Genomic DNA, 19,928 nt, shown 5'->3' with positions numbered 1-19,928 from the left:
CCCAGCCCCACGGGCATGTCACGGGCAGAGGCACAGGGCTCACACTGGACCACTGCTGGACGCCCTGTAGATACTTGGGGGGGTGCCCAGCCCCACGGGCACGTCACGGGCAGAGGCACAGGGCTCACACTGGACCGGTGCTGGATGCCCTGTAGATACTTGGGGGGTGTGCCCAGCCCCACGGGCATGTCACGGGCAGAGGCACAGGGCTCACACTGGACCACTGCTGGACGCCCTGTAGATACTTGGGGGTGTGCCCAGCCCCACGGGCACGTCACGGGCAGAGGCACAGGGCTCACACTGGACCAGTGCTGGACGCCCTGTAGATACTTGGGGGTGTGCCCAGCCCCACGAGCACGTCACGGGCAGAGGCACGGGGCTCACACTGGCTGTGCCACCTTGTTCTGCCGCGTGTTCCTTGGACCCCATCACACTGCCCTGCAGACAGCTGTGGCGAGGGCGCTCGTGACGCCGCTGGCCTCTGGAGGTGGCACACGACTGTGGTCCTTCCCATGTGCCGTCCTTGCATCCACCACCAAGTTGGAGGTTGTTCCAAACTAGATACCTCATTTCTTCTTCTTCTTTTTTTTTTTTTTCTTTTTACAGAGACAGAGAGAGGGACAGAGAGAGGGACAGACAGACAGGAGGGGAGAGAGATGAGAAGCATCAATTCTTCGTTGCAGCATCTTAGTTGTTCATTGATTGCTTTCTCATATGTGCCTTGATTGGAGGAGGGGGAGCAGCTACCGCAGACCAAGTGACCCCCTTGCTCAAGCCGGCGACCTTGGGCTCAAGCTGGTGAGCTTTTTGCTCAAACCAGATGAGCCCGCGTTCAAGCTGGCGACCTCGGGGTCTCGAACCTGGGTCCTCTGCTCCCAGTTCGACTCTACCCACTGCGCCACCGCCTGGCCAGGCTACATACCTTATTTCTGTGAGAACAAAAGATCACTAAGTGAGCCTAGGGTCTCCCAGGTGGACCCCCGTGTGGGCAGCGGCGACATGTCCCGGTGCGGGAATGAGACGTCCCCAGACGGGGCAGCCACAGAGCCTCCTCCGGCTCCTACGTTTTGAAGCCGAGGGCCGAGTTGTCACCCCTTGAGAAAGTCTCCACCAAGGGAACAAGGAACCGTGAACAGGGACACCGAGGAGACCCCCCTCCCCCACTCCCCCCGGGAAGGACAGGATGCCTGTAGAGACAGCCACTGCTTGCAGTGTGGCCCGGCCATCTGCCGGGCCTTTGTTCAAATGTAATTCAACTACTTGGCTGTGAGCTGTGTATGCAGAGCCGTGTCCCCAAGTCACCCCCCCACCACCACCACCAGCAGGGCCACATCTGCTGCCCCTCGCCCGGCCCCACCTCCTTCACAGACCTCCCCCCGGTCACCGTGGGCATCAGAGTGCCCAGAAACAAGACCCAGCGCCACTTTGGCCAGCACCACAGACCCCACAGAGGCCCCAGCAAGCTGTGGGCCCTGGTTCTCTCCTGCCTCCCAGGGTTTGAGGGACATCAGGGCTGCAGCCTTCTGCCCGGAGGCCGTGACCAAAGCCATCCTGGAGCCTGCTCTTTCCCTGAGCCAGGGCCACGGGCTGTGGACGGTTGGTCCGAGGAGCTTGCGTTGGGGGACACTCAGTCACTTCCTTCTCTCCTGCTCCGGAGACTGAAATCCAGGGAGACTGCCCACCACCCTCATGCGTGGGGACATTCCCTAGAAAGCCCCTCGGACCTCGGTCGCTATGGGCCCCCCCAGCCTGTCCAACAATCCCGGGATGGCCTGCACCGATGGGTGCAGCCGGAGTGCTGTAAACAGAGGGAAGCCTCCCCCACTCCTGCCCCTGCCAGGTCCTTGCCACCCACCCTGGGGGAACCGGCCCCCACGTCCCCACACGCCTCTGCGTCCAGGAAGACTTTATTTCCCGAGACCGCCCAACCCAGAGCCGGGGGTGGAACTCCCCTCCTTCAACTGTCGTCCGTGGAGAGCAGGGGAGGCAGGTGGCCTGGGATGGCTGTGACGGCCAGGGTCCACGGAGGGCACATCAGATGGGGAGGTGTCCTGTGTTCGCCCGCCCCTTTTCTGACTGGTCCGGTGACGGCCTCGCCTCGCTCTGCCCCCCAGGGTGGACAACTCGGAGGACCCCGTGTACGAGAGCCTGGAGGAGTTCCACGTGTTTGTCCTCGCCCACATCCTGAGAAGGCCCATCGTGGTGGTGGCGGACACCATGCTGAGGGACTCGGGCGGAGAAGGTAAAGCGGACACGTGATCGAGCCGACCTGTTTCCCGCGTGACCCAGAAAGCATGGGGTCCCCGACTCAGGAAGAGACAGTTCCGCCAGCCTCGGGCCGAGCTCCCGGAAGGCCGGAGAGCCTCCCTCGGCCTGCACATGTCCCCGTGCCCACCCTCCCACTCTCCCTGCTTCCTTCCCCTCCCTGAGGACAGGACACTGGCCCTGGCCCTGGCCCTGGCCCATGCATTGGCCCTGTGGGTCAGGGTGGGGACCCAACCCTGGGTGCTGCCGGTCCCCAGCTGAGTCCCCAGAGGGGCAGACAGCCCACACCCTCTCCAGCAAGGCCCTGTGGGTCAGGGTGGGGACCCAACCCTGGGTGCTGCCGGTCCCCAGCTGAGTCCCCAGAGGGGCAGACAGCCCACACCCTCTCCAGCAAGGCCCTGTGGGTCAGGGTGAGGACCCAACCCTGGGTGCTGCCGGTCCCCAGCTGAGTCCCCAGAGGGGCAGACAGCCCACACCCTCTCCAGCAAGGCCCTGTGGGTCAGGGTGGGGACCCAACCCTGGGTGCTGCCGGTCCCCAGCTGAGTCCCCAGAGGGGCAGACAGCCCACACCCTCTCCAGCAAGGCCCTGTGGGTCAGGGTGGGGACCCAACCCTGGGTGCTGCCGGTCCCCAGCTGAGTCCCCAGAGGGGCAGACAGCCCACACCCTCTCCAGCAAGGCCCTGTGGGTCAGGGTGGGGACCCAACCCTGGGTGCTGCCGGTCCCCAACTGAGTCCCCAGAGGGGCAGACAGCCCACACCCTCTCCAGCAAGGCCCTGTGGGTCAGGGTGGGGACCCAACCCTGGGTGCTGCCGGTCCCCAACTGAGTCCCCAGAGGGGCAGACAGCCCACACCCTCTCCAGCAAGGCAGCCTCGTCCCGGGGCCCTCAGCCACTCCTGCCCCCCACCAGCCCTCCGCAGACGACCCCGTGTTAGAGAGGAAAAAGGAACACAGAAAGTGTGACGTCAGCAGGCAGGGCTGGGGTGCACAGGGGAGCCGCCCGCCCTCCCAGAGCCGAGCTCTTGCTGCCACTGCCCCGTGCACACACACGCCTCTGCCTCAGCCCTCACCACCACCTCCGGGGATAGACACCACCACCCTCCCTGCCCGGACAGACGGGACATTGAAGCCCCTCGACTAAGTAAGGCAGGGGTCCCCAAACTTTTTACACAGGGGGCCAGTTCACTGTCCCTCAGACCGTTGGAAGGCCAGACTATAAAAAAAAACTATGAACAAATTCCTACGCACACTGCACATATCTTATTTTAAAGTAAAAAAACAAAACGGGAACTAATACAATATTTAAAATAAAGAACAAGTAAATTTAAATCAACCAACTGACCAGTATTTCAATGGGAACTATGGGCCTGCTTTTGGCTAATGAGATGGTCAATGTGCTCCTCTCACTGACCACCAATGAAAGAGGTGCCCCTTCTGGAAGTGCGGCGGGGGCCGGATAAATGGCCTCAGGGGGCCGTAGTTTGGGGACCCCTGAAGTAAGGCCTTGGAGAAACTGGGGCCCGCCTCACCCCCCCCCAGGGGGGATAAGGGTGTCCCCTGGTCCCTGCGGGCTCCCTGTCCCCTCACCCTTTTCTGCTTCCACAGCGTTTGCACCAATCCCGTTCGGAGGGATCTACCTACCCCTGGAGGTCCCTCCCAACAGGTGCCACTGCTCGCCTCTGGTTCTGGCCTACGACCAAGCGCATTTCTCCGCCCTGGTGTCCATGGAGCAGCGAGATCAGCAAAGAGAACAAGGTACGCCCCACCCACGGCTGCTGGCCTGAGCCCGCCCAGTGCTCAGGGGGTGGGGTGGACGCTGCAGTGTGGGGGAGGGGACGCGGCACCTCCGGAGAGCCACGCCCTGCACATGCGCACTCAGCAGCAATGCGTTGTGCGTCAACTGCCCTGTCTGTGCATGAACAACATCACTGACAATAACAATGTTCACGGGGGAGCGGGGGGTGTCAGTTCAGTGATTATGTGTTACTCAGCTGTTGCATCTGGGTTTACCCTGTCCAAGGCAGGATGTGCCCCAAGCGTGCACAAGGCCCATGCAGAAGGCGAGCCATTATTTCCAATTCAGAAGAATGAACAGACAGAGGCAAGAGAGAAGCAACTTAGAACTAGTTTTGGAGACTACGCGTGATGTCCAGAGGCTGGTGCGGGTGGCGGGGGGGCACAGCGGACCTGAGCCAAGTGTGGGGCTGCTGGGAATGTCATTGGTGTGACGCAGCCAGCGTCACAAAGGAAACCAGGCTGTGGAGAAACACCACATGCTGGGGTCAGGGCCACATCTGGCAACATGCGGTGGCCGGGAGAGAAGGAGAGCTGCATGGCATGAGGGGCACCGTGTGGCCTCTGCCTGTCCCCTTGTCTGTCAGCGGGTGCAGCAGTACCCACCATCCTGGGTGCTGAGCCCTCCCACCCTGCCCTTGTTCTCCTTGCCCCTCCCTGTACCCCCCCCCCCGTTCTGTCCGTCTCCCTGCCCCCTGCCCAGCCTCCACATTTGGTCACTTCTCATTCGACAAGCTCAAGGACCTCACCACTGAAATATAAAGTGACCATCACGGGATGGTCCCTTCATGTACGCGACCTCTCGGTGGCACTGCCTTGCCCCTACATCAGGCCTGTCTCCTGATCCTTAAACATTGCTCCAAAGATAAACCGAAAGGCCTTGAATCTCCCCCCACACACACACACCACCACCACCCAAAAAAAAAGCTCAGCATCTCTCCAAAAGGACCTGCCATAGGTGGAGCACATGCTACGGGGTGGGGAGAGGGGACAGGGCCCCCCAGAACCACATCGCCCAGCACTGCCATTCACGGTTCACGGGTGTAGCTGGGCACCTCTTCCCTGGGGGCTGGGCACGTAGCCATGGTTGGGCAGCCCTCTCCCCCCGGAAGGGGGGGCAGGGATGAAGAGCAGACGGACCCAAGTTGCCCAAAGTGCTCCCAGAGAAACAGCTCCAAACAAGTTACTGTTCTTGAACAACAGTCTCCAGGTTTTCCTGTTTGGGGACGCACGAGGGATGTTTGTTTAAAAGGTTGTCCTTGGGTCTTTTTCCTGGACGCTTCGGTTTGGCCATCTGAGCGTGGATGTGGAGGAGAGGGGGCTCGAATGGGAAGATTTACTGAGGATTCCAGGGAGCTGAGCAGCCCTGTCAGGCGCCTAGGGAGGGGACCTCTATGGCCCCTGGAGGACGGATGCATGGGAAGCCAGGCCGACCTCCCCCGGTTGCCGTGGTGATACCTGGAGCCATGGGACAGGCTCCTGCGGATTGCCCGAGGGAGGCCAGTCCGGAGCCGGCCTGCAGCTCAGCCCTGGGAAGGGCAGCTTGGGTGCGGGGGCCACTTCTGCCCAGTCCAGCCAGATGAAAACCAGAAAACCGCTGCCCGTTCAGGGGTGATATGGGGGGCTGTGGAGATCGTCTGCGCTCACACTTCCTCAGTGCAACAGTAGAGGGCGGCATTGGGTCAAGTGAAAGAGGTAACGGAATGGCGTCCCATCTCAGATTCTGTTGGCCTTTTGTTCTTGCCGGGAATCATGGGGAAGTGATACCCGGGAGGGAGGGGAGTGAGGAGGAGGGGGCAGGCCCCGGGCCGGACTGGCGTCTGGGGGCTCACGGACCCCAAAGGCTCTTGGTGCCAAAGGAAACCAGGCTGTGGAGAAACACCACGTGCTGGGATCAGGGCCACATCCGGCAACACGTGGTGGTGGGGGGGGGGGGAGGCTTCTGTGCGGGGCTTTGCTTCAGAGTGGGCGAGAAACAAGCCCGAGATAGGGAGGCGGGAGCACAGGACTGTCGGTCTCCACCCATTTCTCCATCTGCAAGGGGGGAGGGGCACATGCTTCCTAAGGCGGGAGAGAGAGCGGAGGAGAAGGCCCCTGCGGGAGACCCCGGCACCCCCGGGCTGTAACACAGGTTTCTGCCTGCACCTACAGGTGGCCACCCCCAGCGTGTGGACAGGCAGGGTGCCCCTGCAGCTCGGTCCCCACCCACCAGACACAGGCCTGAAGCCAGGAAGCCCTCTCCGGCAGACACAGCAGCTGGCCTGGCCTCAGCCCCTGGCTGTGCGGCCCCGAGTGGGGCCCGCAGGGGTAGGCTGTCTCCCCCTCTTCCTGCTCCTGGCCCCTGACAACAGGAGTGGGCTGTATCACTGGGGGGTCCTGTAGCTGCTCAGAAGCTCCCTGTAGATCCCAGACAACGCCCCCCCACCCACACACACACCCCAGTCCGCCCCAGCCTTTCTTGGTGGAGGGCCAACACTTCCCCCACTCCCCGCCCCTCCTCCCTGGGCTTCACGTGCCACTCAGGAGGGTTTGTGATGAATCAGCCCCTCCCCCACCTCTCTTCACTGCCCTCTCACCCTCCCTGCCTCCTTCTGCTGAGAAGTCTCCCTCTCCAGCCCGCCCACAGCCTGCTGTTTACCCTGCAGTCCGTTTAGCACGACCCGATGTCACAAAGCTCGCCCCAACACAGCCTGTGAGCTCCCTGCAGGCAGGGGCCCCTGCGCCCACGGAGCTCTCTCTGGGCCGCCGCTGCCACCGTGGGTCCCTTGCACTGAGACAGGCTTGAACGAAATCACAGGGGAGATGAGCAGGCGGCCGGGGACCATCTCTGGTAGAAGAGGGGAACATCGGCCCCAGACCACCTCGGCCTTCAAGGCGAGCCCGTACAGTGCGCTGAGCCCGCTTGGGTCTTCTGTGGGACCTAACAGAGGCACTCATAGCCTTGCCCTGTCCGTGACAGACCCCGACTCTTCGCAGTTCCCGGTGACAGCGCCCGCTGCCCGTCAGGTCCACCCTCAATAAGAAATCTTCGATTCAGCCCGTAGTGGACCGTGTGTGCGGGTGGACCTGGCTCTTTCGCTCCTGCCCGGGGATTTTTCGTCCCCTGTGTTCTCCAGGAGAGGAATAAACACCCCCACTCAGAAAACGAACCGTGGGCAAGCCGCAACACAAACGATCTCCGTGAGATCGGAAGGCCAAGCGCTGCCGCGCAGAGCGGAATGAATTGTAAACTGTGCGGGGGTCCTCGGAAAAGCCGGGGACCGGGCGCGCTAGCTCCGTTGGCTCTGCTTAACCGCGGAGACACCTGGTTTAAGAAGTCCCTTGACCAGCCCGTGGCGCGGTGGATAGAGCGTTGGACTGGGATGCGGAAGGATTCCCTTTCCTGTTCCCCTCGGGGGTTGCTGAGGGGGGATCTTCCAGGCTTCTGGCGGCCAGGGACCAACTGGCAACGCGCTTCTCTTCTCTTCCAGCCGTGATCCCCTTGACGGACTCGGAGCACAAGCTGCTGCCCCTGCACTTTGCAGTGGACCCTGGGAAGGGCTGGGAGTGGGGGAAAGACGACAACGACAACGCCCGGTTGGCCCAGTAAGCCCTAGCCCTGTATCCTCTCTCCCCACCCCCATCCGCAGACCCCACAAGGTGAGGGGCTGGGCTGCCCCGGCTCCGCCACGACAGCTGGCGAGCCTGCAGGCGGGCGGTGGGGCACATTTGACCCCCGTGTCTTCTCTCGCCAGCCTGATCCTGTCGCTGGAAGCCAAGCTGAGCCTTCTGCACAGCTACATGAACGTGACGTGGATCCGGATCCCCTCTGAGACCCGGGTGAGCCTGGCGTGTGCTGTGATGCGGCCGCGCGGCAGCGCACAACGCGGCAACGCGGCCGCGCGGTAGCGCCAAGCGCTTGGCTGGCCTCCTCCCAAACGCTGGGTCGCGGTGTGGAGCCCATTTCCCCATCTTGGGTTGCGCCAGGGACTCCACCCTCGAGCCCCAGACCTTCCTGCAGTCCTGGCCTCCATCGCCCTGGCGTGAGGCCCCAGGTTCCCAGTGCGTGCGTGACGTGCAGGAGCATGTGTGTGTCTGTATGCGGGCGCGCTCCCGCTCCTGCTACAGGATTTATTTTTTCCCCCCGTTTTTTCTGGGAGAGGAATAAACACACCCACTCAGAAAAAACAAACCCTGGGCAAGTCGCAACACACACTATCTCTGCGAGATCGGAATATCACGTGGGAACGGAATTCGTTATAAACTGTGTTCCCTGGGAAAGCGAGGGAACTGGCGCTGCAGTCCTCAGCGCCCCCTCTGCACTCCCCGGCCTCCAGATGTTAAGAGGGAGTCACTTTATTTATTTATTTATTTATTTAAATATGGAACGCTTCACGAATTTGCGTGTCATCCTTGCGCAGGGGCCATGCTAATCTTCTCTGTATCGTTCCAGTTTTAGTATATGTGCTGCCGAAGCGAGCACAAGAGGGAGTCACTTTAAATGTCTGCCGGATGTTCTCTCAGCTTGGTAGCCAATTTCCAGGAAAAGGGAATTGTGTTTAAGAAAGGGAGAGAGAGAGAAAGAGAGAAAAAGAAAGAAAGAAAAAGAGAAAGAAAGGAAAGGGAAAAGGAAAAGGCTTATAAAAAATTCGTCTTCCCCAGAAATCAGTTTCCTCACTTCAACACAAAATGGGACTGAGGTTAAAGGCAGAGTCCGGACCAGGACATGCCAGGCACCGGGGGTGGGTGGGTACTGGAGGCAACAGCCCAAGAATGAGAACCAGAAGACTTTTAGGCTGTGACAGGGCAGCTCTGTTGGGCCCCACCAGGGGCCCTTTCTGGAAATGGTGACCTCTTTCCTGTTGTGCGCCAGTCCTATTTCTGAATCCTTCTTAGCTGAGCACTCCGTACAGCCGGCCTGGGAAAGGAACCTTAAAGTCACAGGGCAGCACTGAACGGAGGAGATGTTTGTTCCAAAGCCCGAAGAATGAGGTTCTGAAAGCAAAGCCTCTGTCCCCTCCCTCCCTGGAGCAAACAGAAGAGATGCCTTGGTAGGAGAGACGCCTACAGGCGCAAGACAAGCGTCATCCTCACCTGAGGGCCTTGACCTCTACAAAGGGGCCAGCCTGGGTCCTGGTCCCCCTGTGTCCGGGCAGGCAGCAGCCTCACCAGGGTGGCAAAGCCAGAGTGTGGGCAGGTAATCCTCTCTAAAGTGGGCAGAGGCTCCAGGGCTCAAAGTCATGTGGGTACCTGCACCTTAGCCAAACTCCCTGGCTCAGACTTTCAGGTTACCAGCAAAGAGGGGTCGGGATTGCAAGAGCGATGTCCCAAGGCCCCCAGGTAGCAGCACAGGACAGGGGCAGTGTCTTGTCTTCGTGGGTCCCACATGGGGACTGCTCATCTCTGACCCTCCACCCTCGCTCTCGCTGTCTCCCCACAGGCCCCTCTGGCACAACCGGAATCCCCAACAGCGTCGGCGGGAGAGGACGTGCAGTCCCTGGCCGACTCCCTGGATTCTGACCGAGACTCGGTGTGCAGCAATTCCAACAGCAATAATGGCAAGAGCGGCAAGGACAAGGACAAGGAGAAACAGCGCAAGGAGAAGGACAAGACGCGCGCGGATTCCGTGGCCAACAAGCTGGGCAGCTTCAGCAAGACACTGGGCATCAAGCTGAAGAAGAACATGGGCGGCCTGGGCGGCCTGGTGCACGGCAAGATGGGCCGCGCCAACTCCGCCAACGGCAAGAACAGCGATGCGCCCGAGCGCGGCAAGGACAAGAAGACCAAGTCGCGCAAGGGAAGCAAGGAGGAGTCAGGCACGTCAGCGAGCACGTCGCCATCGGAGAAGACCACGCCGTCGCCCACGGACAAGGTGGCGGGCGCATCGCCGGCGGACAAGGGCGGCGGGCCCCGAGGCGATGCCTGGAAGTACAGCACGGACGTGAAGCTGAGCCTCAACATCCTGCGCGCTGCGATGCAGGGCGAGCGCAAGTTCATCTTCGCCGGCCTGCTGCTCACCAGCCACCGGCACCAGTTCCATGAGGAGATGATCGGCTACTACCTGACCAGCGCGCAGGAGCGCTTCAGCGCAGAGCAGGAGCAGCGGCGCCGCGACGCAGCGGCTGCCGCAGCCGCCGCTGCCGCCACCAGGGCCAAGAGACCGGCACGCAGGCCCGAGACCGAGGGCGCCCCGAGCTGCGAGCGAGCTTCGCCGGGCCCGCCAGCCGGGCCGCCTACGCAGCTGGTACTCAAGTTCAAGGAACGCCCGAGCCCTGGGCCGGTGTCAGGCACGCGGGCGGCGCGGGCGGCGGTGAGCGGCGAGGCCTCCCCGGGTGCTGGTGGCGGGAGCTCGCGGCGAGGAGGCGCCAGCGGACCGGCCCTAGGGCGGAGCCCTCCCGCGCGCCAGAGTGTCATCCACGTGCAGACAGCGGGCGTGCCGGAGGAGGCGTGCCTCCCGGCGGTGGGCGTGCTGCGGCCGTGCGCCACCTACCCGCAGCAGAACCGCTCGCTGTCCTCGCAGAGCTACAGCCCGGCTCGCGCCGCGGCCCTGCGCACCGTCAACACGGTGGAGTCCCTGGCGCGCGCTGTGCCGGGAGCCCTGGCGAGCGTGGCGGGGGCGGCCGGCGCGGTCGAACCCAAGTCCCAGACCTACACCAACGGCTTCGGCGCCGCGCGCGACGGCCTGGAATTCGCCGACGCCGAGGCGCCGGCCGCGCGCTCGAACGGTGAGTGTGGCCGCGGCTGGCCGGGCCCTGCGCAGCGGCGCTGCCAGCGCGAGAACTGCGCCTTCTACGGGCGCGCGGAGACGGAGCACTTCTGCTCCTACTGCTACCGGGAGGAGCTGCGGCGGCGGCGCGAGGCGCGTGGGGCCCGGCCCTGAGCACACGCCTCCCCTCCCCACCCCCCAGCCCCGGCCGCTCGCCCCGGAAAGGACTGCTTTCCATTCTGTCGGTGTCTTTTTTTTACGTGCCCTGGTCACCCGGAAGGCCAGCGACCCCTGTGTCAGTGCCGTGTACGTGTTTGGTCAAACATTCCTCCTGGTGCCTGAACTTACACTGACGCCACTCAGGTAGTAGACGGATAGGAAACAAGTCATACTGTCGGCCGTGGGTGTGCTAGCTAGCATCTGCCTCGTACCGTGGAAACTCATAGCCATTGCAAGAATATTTTTGTTCCGAAATAAAGAAATTTGCAGCCCTTTGTTTTTTAGAAGGGAGTGTTTTACATGCTTTTTTTTTTTTTTTTTTTTCTTTTTCCCTAACCCAGCGACTGACCTCTTCCATGCAGTGGTCACATGTGTGCGCTCCGTACCGCCCAGGATTAAGGAGCGAAGGTGTGCGACCTGGGACTGTGGTGGCCGCTCTCTGTGAGCGCCACCGGCTTCCCCCCTCGGGTTCCTGGAGGAGAGGAGGCACCTGGCCTCCCGCGGATGCCGTGGTGGTCACTGTGGCCCTTTAGGAATATACACGGCTCCATCTCAATAGCAAAACCTCTTCCCGCAGACATCCCCCCCGTGGCTCGAGCAACACTCACACTGCCATCCAAGCCCCGGGCGTCGGTAGGATGGGCATCGGACAACCTACCTCGCAGCGTGCTGTGAGGTATAGCGATTGCCCCAGGTGCCGGGCAGCTCAGGAGACAGGAGCTTCCCAAAGGCACCTTCGGTCCAAACAGCAAGGTTCTGAACTCACTCCCTGGAGTTGCCCGTATCTGAGCAAAGATGCCAGCCTGCTCACATTTCTCCTCTGAAGACACTTCCACGGTGGACTGTCCCCAGAGGGCCCCTAGGAAGTGATCACCGGTGCCCCAGAGAGAGGCGAGGAATGGACTCTTTGGTCACTGTGTAAGCCCCCACGAGGCTGCTTTGAAACCCAGCCGCGCCTCTTTTCTTAGGGAAGGAAGCCCCCCACCCCACCCCCACGCCACCTGCATCTGTCTGGGTTCAGCCGGATCCAGGGACACCACTCCCATTGGGGTCCCCTCTGCAGGCCAGGGATCACCCTGCCTGTGGCTCAATAATCCATGGAGGGGGGGGCAGCCTCCGCCCTGAGCCGTCCCTTTTTTTTGGTGCCTCCTACATTTCTTGAGGAAAAAAAAAAATGTGTCCTTAGCTACCCGGTTTGTGCAGCAATATGCAGCCTCTTCCTTCCAAGATTACCTCTGAAGATCACCGTTCTTGGTCAAGGATGCGGAGGAGGAAACCGTGCCTCCCCTCGCCGCGCAGAGCGCTCGTTTGCCAGGAGGTACGAATGAGATGGGGGAAATCCTTGCTAGCAAAAGAATATTTTTAACACCGGCAAGAGCCTCAGGAGAGCCTCTGGTCATCCTAAAACAAAGAGAACCACCCGGTTTTGTGCGAGGGTACCCTCAGAACGTGCAGACGGTATAACATCTCGTTGGAGCCAGCTTCTCCTCCAGAATGGATGCTTACCGCCCCAACACATAAAGAGCAGCAAAAAAATTAATAATATATATATATATACACACACACACACACACACACACACACACATACGTGGGGAGGGGATTTTTTTTTTTACTTGTTTGAAGAATTATAATAAACTAATTTGAGTATCTCCTGTGAGTAATTCCTTTCATTTCTTTTTTTTTTTTTCTTCCATTATTCCACCACATGTGGAGTTTTCCGTAACTTACAGTTTGCACGAGCGGTTCCTGAAATGAAGCAAAATTATATATGAGATTAGAACCTTACGCCATTTTTTTTTTTTGAGGTTTTACTTTTCATTCCAGTCCTTCCGATGTGGGGCAATCGCTAACATCCCTGTCCCTGATATTACTGGGGTTTCTTTCGTTACTCAGAACAACAACGATGAAAGGGAGGTGGGGTTTTTTTGTTTGTTTGTTTGTTTTTTAAATCTCTCATCGAGAGGGTCTGCAGCTTTTTGGACAGACTCTGCCAGCCAAAACTGTGAGATCACAGATAGAGGCCGCTCTCCCTGGTCAGTCTTAGAAGGTTGAAACCACCAACCTTGAAACTCTTTTAACTGTGCCGATCAAAACCAGACTCATGGGCACACAAAGTCAAGGAAGCATACTTGCTTGTTTATAAAAAAAATTTTTAATGTAAAAACAGACAACCAGAAACTTTCCAAAACTAGTTATGCAGATATTATATCTTATGCTCTCTGTTTAAAAAAAAAAAAAAGGGTAAAGAAAAAAATGTGAGAATAAAATCCATCTATTATCAAAAAAGAGAAAAACCTTAACAATCAGGCAGTGTCGTTTGTAGGTACAGTATTATCAAATAATAGTGACCCGCTCCATCTCCTTGAATTTAAAACTCAGCTCTGCCCCAACTCCTGACGGACGTGCACGTGCGCGGTGAATAGGACTGCACCCGCGTGGGCTCCTCCCACCAGGAGGAAGGCCCCTGATTTCTCAGCGGTTCGTAGCTGGGTCCAAATACCAGGGCGTCCAGGCTGACACTCTAGCACTTGGACCACTTGTTTACAAATAATGGTTTCCTTTTGTGAGAGGTCTGGGTCCATCCTTCCCTCTACACGGTAGTAAAAACACGAGAGAGCCTACTCTTAGCTTCAAGTCACCAGTCCAGGGCACCAATAGGACGGACCTTCCATGTGGCTCAGACTGGTCCTCCATCACGGACTTCTTGGACCAAATTAGTTATCCCTCCGGACGGGAGCTCGTGGAAACCACACTGTTTACAGGTGAGCCAAGAAACCCCCTCAGGTCCTTCTGTGACTTGGGGATCTTTGTGGAACAGAGAAAAAAGGAAGTAGATTAGGAACACTGGACAAAGAAGGAAACCAGTCCCAGCTATCGAAAGGTCGCGAGCCTCACCGCCAGGCACGTCCTAAACTGGGCTGTGTCGCCGACCCTGCCTGTGACCGCCCTTCCCCTCTGTAAACCCGATAGGAGGTTATTTCCGCAATGTAGTTTATTTTTAATTAATATATCGTTAAAGGAAAGTGTGTCGAAGTGTATTCTGTCTGTAGGGTTTATGCCGTGTTAACGTTGCAATTTTACGAGCCAAGTTTTAACGGCACTATCGAAATTATTTTTGTATTCTTTTAAGGCAGCGGTTCTCAACCTGTGGGTCGCGACCCCGGCGGGGGTCGAACGACCAAAACACAGGGGTCGCCTAAAGCCATCAGGAAATACATATTTTATTATAACCCGTGGGTCGCGACCCCGACGGGGTCGAACGACCAAAACACAAGGGTCGCCTAAAGCCATCGGAAACACATATTTATTATACAATACATTTTTAAATAAAATATGTGTTTCCTGATGGCTTTAGGCGACCCCTGTGTTTTGGTCGTTCGACCCCCGCCGGGGTCGCGACGCACAGGTTGAGAACCGCTGTTTTAAGGAATATGCCACAGAGCAATATTTTGTGTCCCGGCCAAGGGTGTCCCTTTGGAAAGGTAACTTTGGGTGAGAAAGGGCTCCCCTGCCTGCTGTTGGGGTACACTATATTTCCCCATATATAAGATGCACCTTAATTTGGGGGCCCAAATTTTGAAGAAAAAAAATTACATCAAGTTATTGAACTCGTTTTATTCATCATAAAATTCATACAACTCCTCATCTGCGCAAAAAAAGCGGGAAATGCCAGTAAAAATATCTACAACCATTGTATAAGACGTACCCAGTTTTTAGACGCCCGATTTTTCAAAAAACGGTGCATCTTATACATGGTGAATAATGCTTTTTGCTAACTGTTCCAGTCCCCTCGGAGAGCAGGAATGTATAGATGTCTTTCTTTCTTTTTTTTTTTTTCACGAAAAACTTGTTTTTTTAAAAAAAAATTTTTGTCATTCATGGATACTGGTACCGCGCCATTTCCTCTTCGATGAATACTTGATATTCACCAAGTTACTGCGGACTTTTTCTTACTCAGAAGCGCAGCGGGGGCTTCCAAAAGCTTGCGTTGGTTCCCTTACCAGTGTTCTATTTTCCAAAGTTATTGAACTTTCTCTCTTCCTGGTGGCTCGCTGTCAGGAACTGGGTGACAACAGGATCCTCCAGGGACACACCTCTGGGTGCGCCTGGCCTGCAGGGGCTCTGGGTGGGGCCCTGGGTGGGGCGCTGGGTGCACGGCCCTCCCCCCTCTCTGAGCACCGGCAAGCGTTATTTCCCCCCACTTCGCAAAAGCAGAGAGACTTGAGCGACCAAACCACACACATCTCACATCAGTGAAGGAAAAGGGCTGTAGCTATAGCAGCGGTGGGAGCTGTGTGCAAGGGAAAAACAACAACAAAAAAGGTGTCCCCACCCCCACGTGTGAGCTCGCTGTGCCCCGTGAGCGTCCGTGTCCGCTGAGACCCGGGGTACCATCCGGGGGTACCATTCGGGGGTCTCCTTCTCCAGCAGGGATCCCTCCGCTTCGCGGCGCCTCGCACGGCGGTGGGACTAGCGTCCCGTTTCCTCGAGTGCTTTTCCTTTTTCTTTCTTTCGAATTCCTGGAAGGAATTGAGAGGAGAACGTGTTTCTGTGGCTGAGCGAGGCCGGCCTGGTGGTTCTGGTTCTGTAGTGGGTCACCCGCAGGACCACCGTAGTTCTGCACCGGGAAGCAGTCCGCGCCCCGCGCGCTCTTGCAAAAAAGCCTTAAAACGATGTCTCTCTGGAAACCCTCGGAGCGCCGCCTTCCCCGCCTTCCCGTTCTGGCCTGAACTTGAGAACGAACTGTCTTCTACTCGAAATAGCCTCTTTCGATGTGGCTGTCCAGGGCGGGGGGGACACTCAGTTCCCCTTTTATTTCACCCAGGTCCACCCCCTTCTCCACGCCCACTGCCCAGCGCGGGTTCCGTTCGCACGCACAGCGTGTTCGCGGCTGCGTTGACACAGGGTGCGTGGTCCAGGGAGTATCTTCTCTGCAGCGGGGATGGTGAGGACCCCCCCCCATCACCGCAGCAGCGCCCCCACCCCGCCAGGCTGCAGGGAGCTCTTCCTGAGGGGTCCACGCCGGCCCTCTCCCCCTCTCTCCTCTGCTGGGGTTAGAGTGGGAGGAAGGGCTGGTTCCGGGCCTGTGGGCTGTGCAGTGCGCACATGAGGGGACCCTCCACTAGGCCGGCTTCCCACGCGCACAGCCCTGGAACAACACAGAAGCCCTCGTCTCCAAACACGACCAGCAATATTACAGTTCCTGTTTATTGAGCAGAATAATGTGTTGAAATTTGCTCTTTTTTTTTTCCTTTTTTTTTTCTGTATTTTTCTGAAGCTGGAAACGGGGAGAGACAGTCAGACAGGCTCCCGCATGCACCCGACCGGGATCCACCCGGCACGCCCACCAGGGGCGACCCACTCTGCCCACCATGGGAGATGCTCTGCCCCTCGGGGGCATTGCTCTACCGCGACTAGAGCCACTCTAGCGCCTGGGGCAGAGGCCAAGGAGCCATCCCCAGCGCCCGGGCCATCTTTGCTCCAATGGAGCCTCGGCTGCGGGAGGGGAAGAGAGAGACAGAGAGGAAGGAGGGGGGGTGGAGAAGCAAATGGGCGCTTTTCCTATGTGCCCTGGCCGGGAATGGAACCCGGGTCCCCCACACGCCAGGCTGACGCTCTACTGCTGAGCCAAGCGGCCAGGGCCTGTTTTATTCTTGAAAAAAAAAAAAAGAGGAGAAAAGAATAATTAAAATAATAAAAATGGCAAAGGCTGTAAACAGGCATTTCTTCATAAAAAGAAAGAAAAAGTCCCACCACGCCCAGCTCTGTGTATATAAAAGGATGCCCTTTGCTCATCCATTTTTATTTTTCCAAGAGAACATCTGAAGGCTATATAGACATACATACATACTTATTATAATCCGTTCTTTAACATATGGTGAGGTGGTACCAGTGATTTTAACAGCAAATAGAGGGGAGGCTGACTCTGCCCAGGACCAAAGCCACCTGTTAATTTACCGTTAATTTACTCTGGACGAGTTAGCAAAGCTGGCTGTTTGGGAAAGCTACAGATGCCTGGGGGTGACTTTAAATAAAGAAACAGCCTAAACACCCCTCCCACCCGGGTCCATCTGCAGCCTCCTCCTTTGTCAGCTGCTCTGTCCCAGACACATGGACCTGCCTCAGGACTCTTGCACCTGCTGCTCCTGCTACCTGGAACGCTCCACCCACCCAGAACCACATGGCTGACTCTTCACTACCTACCAGCCTTTGTTCCAGTGCCACCTCTCAAGGAGGCCTTCCCTGACTTCTTTGAGATGACAGTGCCATCTCCCTGTGCCAATCCCACCCTCCCTGCCATCTCCCTGGGCCCCTAGGGTATTCATCCCCATCCGAAGCGCTATGCACATGAAATATTCATTCATTTCATGCCCTTTGAGGCCCCATAGGACATAAGTGCCCCCCCGTTGGGCAGGAATTTTTGTACGTTTTGCTGTGTCCCCAGTGCCTATAAAACTGACCGGCACCCGGTCAATATTTGTTGAAGGAAGGAAATAAAATCCGTAATTCACTAGCTGTTAAGTTGCCACCTCCCCCAAATATTGGTTTCAACCCTCACGGAATCCAGATTCTACTGCTGACCAGAAATGGGTGGGATTGCCGTGGACACAGCAGCCTGGCTTCCTATGCAGCCCGTGGTGCATGGTGGCCGGACGTGGCAGTGTGCCCATGACCCTGAGGGCGGGTTTCTCCATGTCTCTGCCCGCCCTGTGGCCCCCTCCTCACAGACGTGAGGCCCAGGGTTTGCTCCCAGCTTTGGGAACAAAGTGAACCGGGGACCATTTCCTACAGGGCAGCTCCAAGTTCAGGTGGCTCTCCGGTCACCCCTGTTTGCACCGTCCTTCTGGGCCTGGTCTGTCCTAGAGAATCCCTTCTACTGGGGACGTAGGATAGCTCCAGGGAGACAGATCTCCCTTTCTAGAGCAAACCCAGACGACAGCACACGGCCCAGCATCCCAGGGAAGGGAGGGAGTCAACACCATTGGGAAGACCCAGTCTCATGTCACCGAAAGCAGGTCCGCAATGGAAGAGAAGCTTGTCCCACAGGCTAACTGGACCGGCCTGGGTGACTGAGTTGACGTGGATGGAGCAGCCCGGCCAGAAAGCCAAGGTCCCCTGGTCTCCCTCTCTGTCCCTGGAAGGACACAGCGTTGACAGCTCAGAGCCAAACAAGGCACGCCTCCCTGGGCTCAGCCCCCAGCGCACGGGGGCCCCACCGCAGGCAGGCGGGTGACCTATGCCACCAGCAGGGGAGGAAACGTTCCCCTTCTGAACCTCCTACCCCTGCAGGACCATTCTCACAACCCCCTGACCCTGGCATTTTCTGCCACCACCTTTGGCCATCACATTTTCCTTGAAGACCTGTTGGCCAAATAACTGTTACCAGCCTAGATAGGACCTCTGCCTTACTGTGGCCGGGTTAAAGGCTTTGTCCTGCTCTTCAGCCCCCCTCTCTGGTCGTCTCCATCATTTCTCTGGGTGCCGTATTTCAGGGCCCCTCGTGGAAAGAAAGGGGGTGGGGTGGGCCCACCGGTGTGTCTCCCTTTGCTTGAACTGCCACGTAAAGAGTGTCTCTTGCGTTACGGCCCTAACAGGCCGGGGGCATGCTCCTGCCAGTACTGGGGAGGTAGGGGGCTCTCCCCGGACTTGCCCCCTTGACCCTCGCCAATCTTTCTCCATGGCAGGTGCCCTGAAGTCTGTCTAGTTCTTTGTATACTTTTTCTTGCTGGCAATAGACTGGGACTCAAACCCACAATTTGGCAGGCAGTCTCAGGACAACTGGTCTGCACTCACTGATGCCCCGAATAGGTAAAAACCACCCAGAGCACGAATGGAAACCAGTCCGCGCCTGGGTCAGGAGCTGGAGTTAACGGGGTGACTGCCCCCCACCCCAGCCAGCCGTCAGCATTCGGCACAGGAGGGGAGCCCTAGGTTCGCAATTGTATCAGCCCAGGGTGAGGAGTCGTCAGAAGCAAGGCAGGAGGCAGAGGGGGGCGGAAGGCTTTCTTGGGTCTGCACACAGGTTCATCCGGAGGTGGAGCTTGGACCCATCACCCCCATCTGTGACTCCCGGGTCTCTTTGTAACTTTGGGTTATTGGAATGTGTTTGCTTTGTTCCTTTAAGTGGACATTTGGCCTTTAGGAGTCAGTATCTGTTGTTACTTTGTTGCGTTCCCTTTCATTCTTTTTCTTTTATTGGTCCATTTGACTAATTTTGGGATGACATACATTGTTTCATTTCCAAGCTTACTTGATTACTGTGAATGGGAGGGAAACATTGAGGCAGAGGGGGGTCATAAATTTTGTTACTTTGATTCAATGGTTGAGAGCCCTTTCCCTTGTTCTGACTCAATGTAAATATTGCCCTCCACCCCCACCCAAATCTGGTCCACTCTTGGAGAAGGAACCTGTTGTGTGAGAATTGTCTCTGGTGGTTGTGGTGGTTGGGGTTGTTACTTTGTCAAGGATTAAAGCACTAAACCAACTTTTGCAACATGTCCTATGGCTTTCATTGTGAAAAAACTTCCAGTAAGAACTATTGCGTTTTTTATAGAAGAACTGTATTGCATTTATTTCTTTCCTTTATGAAAGATTATTTCAAGTCCAAGTAGCTCTGTCATCTGTGGGACACGGCTCTGCATCACTGGACCCCCCGGGGAAGCTGTGACACCCCCTTAATAAAAAGAACATGTTTGTAAAGCATTGGTGGGCCCAGTTATTTGTCCACGCCTGTGTCTCCGGTAAAAATCCCATCTAAGAAAAGCTTTATGGCCCAGAGAAGGGATTTTCTACCAGGCTTCCACCCAAAACAGTATTTTTTTTTTTAGTTGATTGATTTTAGAAACAGAGAAAGGAAGGGGGGGGGGACATTCATTTTGTTATTCCATTTACTTATGCATTCATTGTTTGCTTCTCATATGTGCCCTGTCCGAGGATCAAATCCACAACCTTGGTGATTCAGGA

The 19,928-nt window shown here is 57.4% G+C and overlaps 1 protein-coding gene and 1 non-coding gene across 3 annotated transcripts in view; one reads left to right on the top strand and one right to left on the bottom strand.

Annotated features, from left to right (window-relative positions):
* The window catches only part of OTUD7A (OTU deubiquitinase 7A), a 94,088-nt gene extending 82,849 nt beyond the window's left edge, over nt 1-11,239 (top strand). For both annotated transcript variants that reach the window (XM_066239980.1, XM_066239979.1), the window contains 5 exons: nt 2,115-2,242; nt 3,870-4,019; nt 7,529-7,643; nt 7,793-7,877; nt 9,478-11,239. In XM_066239980.1, the coding sequence (XP_066096077.1) occupies nt 2,115-2,242; nt 3,870-4,019; nt 7,529-7,643; nt 7,793-7,877; nt 9,478-10,917 (1,918 nt within the window). In that variant the 3' untranslated portion in view covers nt 10,918-11,239. The remainder of the gene's footprint in view (nt 1-2,114; nt 2,243-3,869; nt 4,020-7,528; nt 7,644-7,792; nt 7,878-9,477) is intronic.
* LOC136311313 (U6 spliceosomal RNA) lies at nt 8,414-8,520 on the bottom strand. Its single transcript, XR_010726716.1, has one exon. It is a non-coding gene; the product is annotated as a U6 spliceosomal RNA (small nuclear RNA).
* Nucleotides 11,240-19,928: the final 8,689 nt, after the last annotated feature.

The sequence above is a fragment of the Saccopteryx bilineata genome, chromosome 7 (genome assembly GCF_036850765.1).
Source record: "Saccopteryx bilineata isolate mSacBil1 chromosome 7, mSacBil1_pri_phased_curated, whole genome shotgun sequence".
Classification (NCBI taxonomy): domain Eukaryota; kingdom Metazoa; phylum Chordata; class Mammalia; order Chiroptera; family Emballonuridae; genus Saccopteryx; species Saccopteryx bilineata.
The sequence above is the reverse complement of the archived record's forward strand: the minus strand, read 5'-3'. Positions and strand labels throughout refer to the sequence as shown.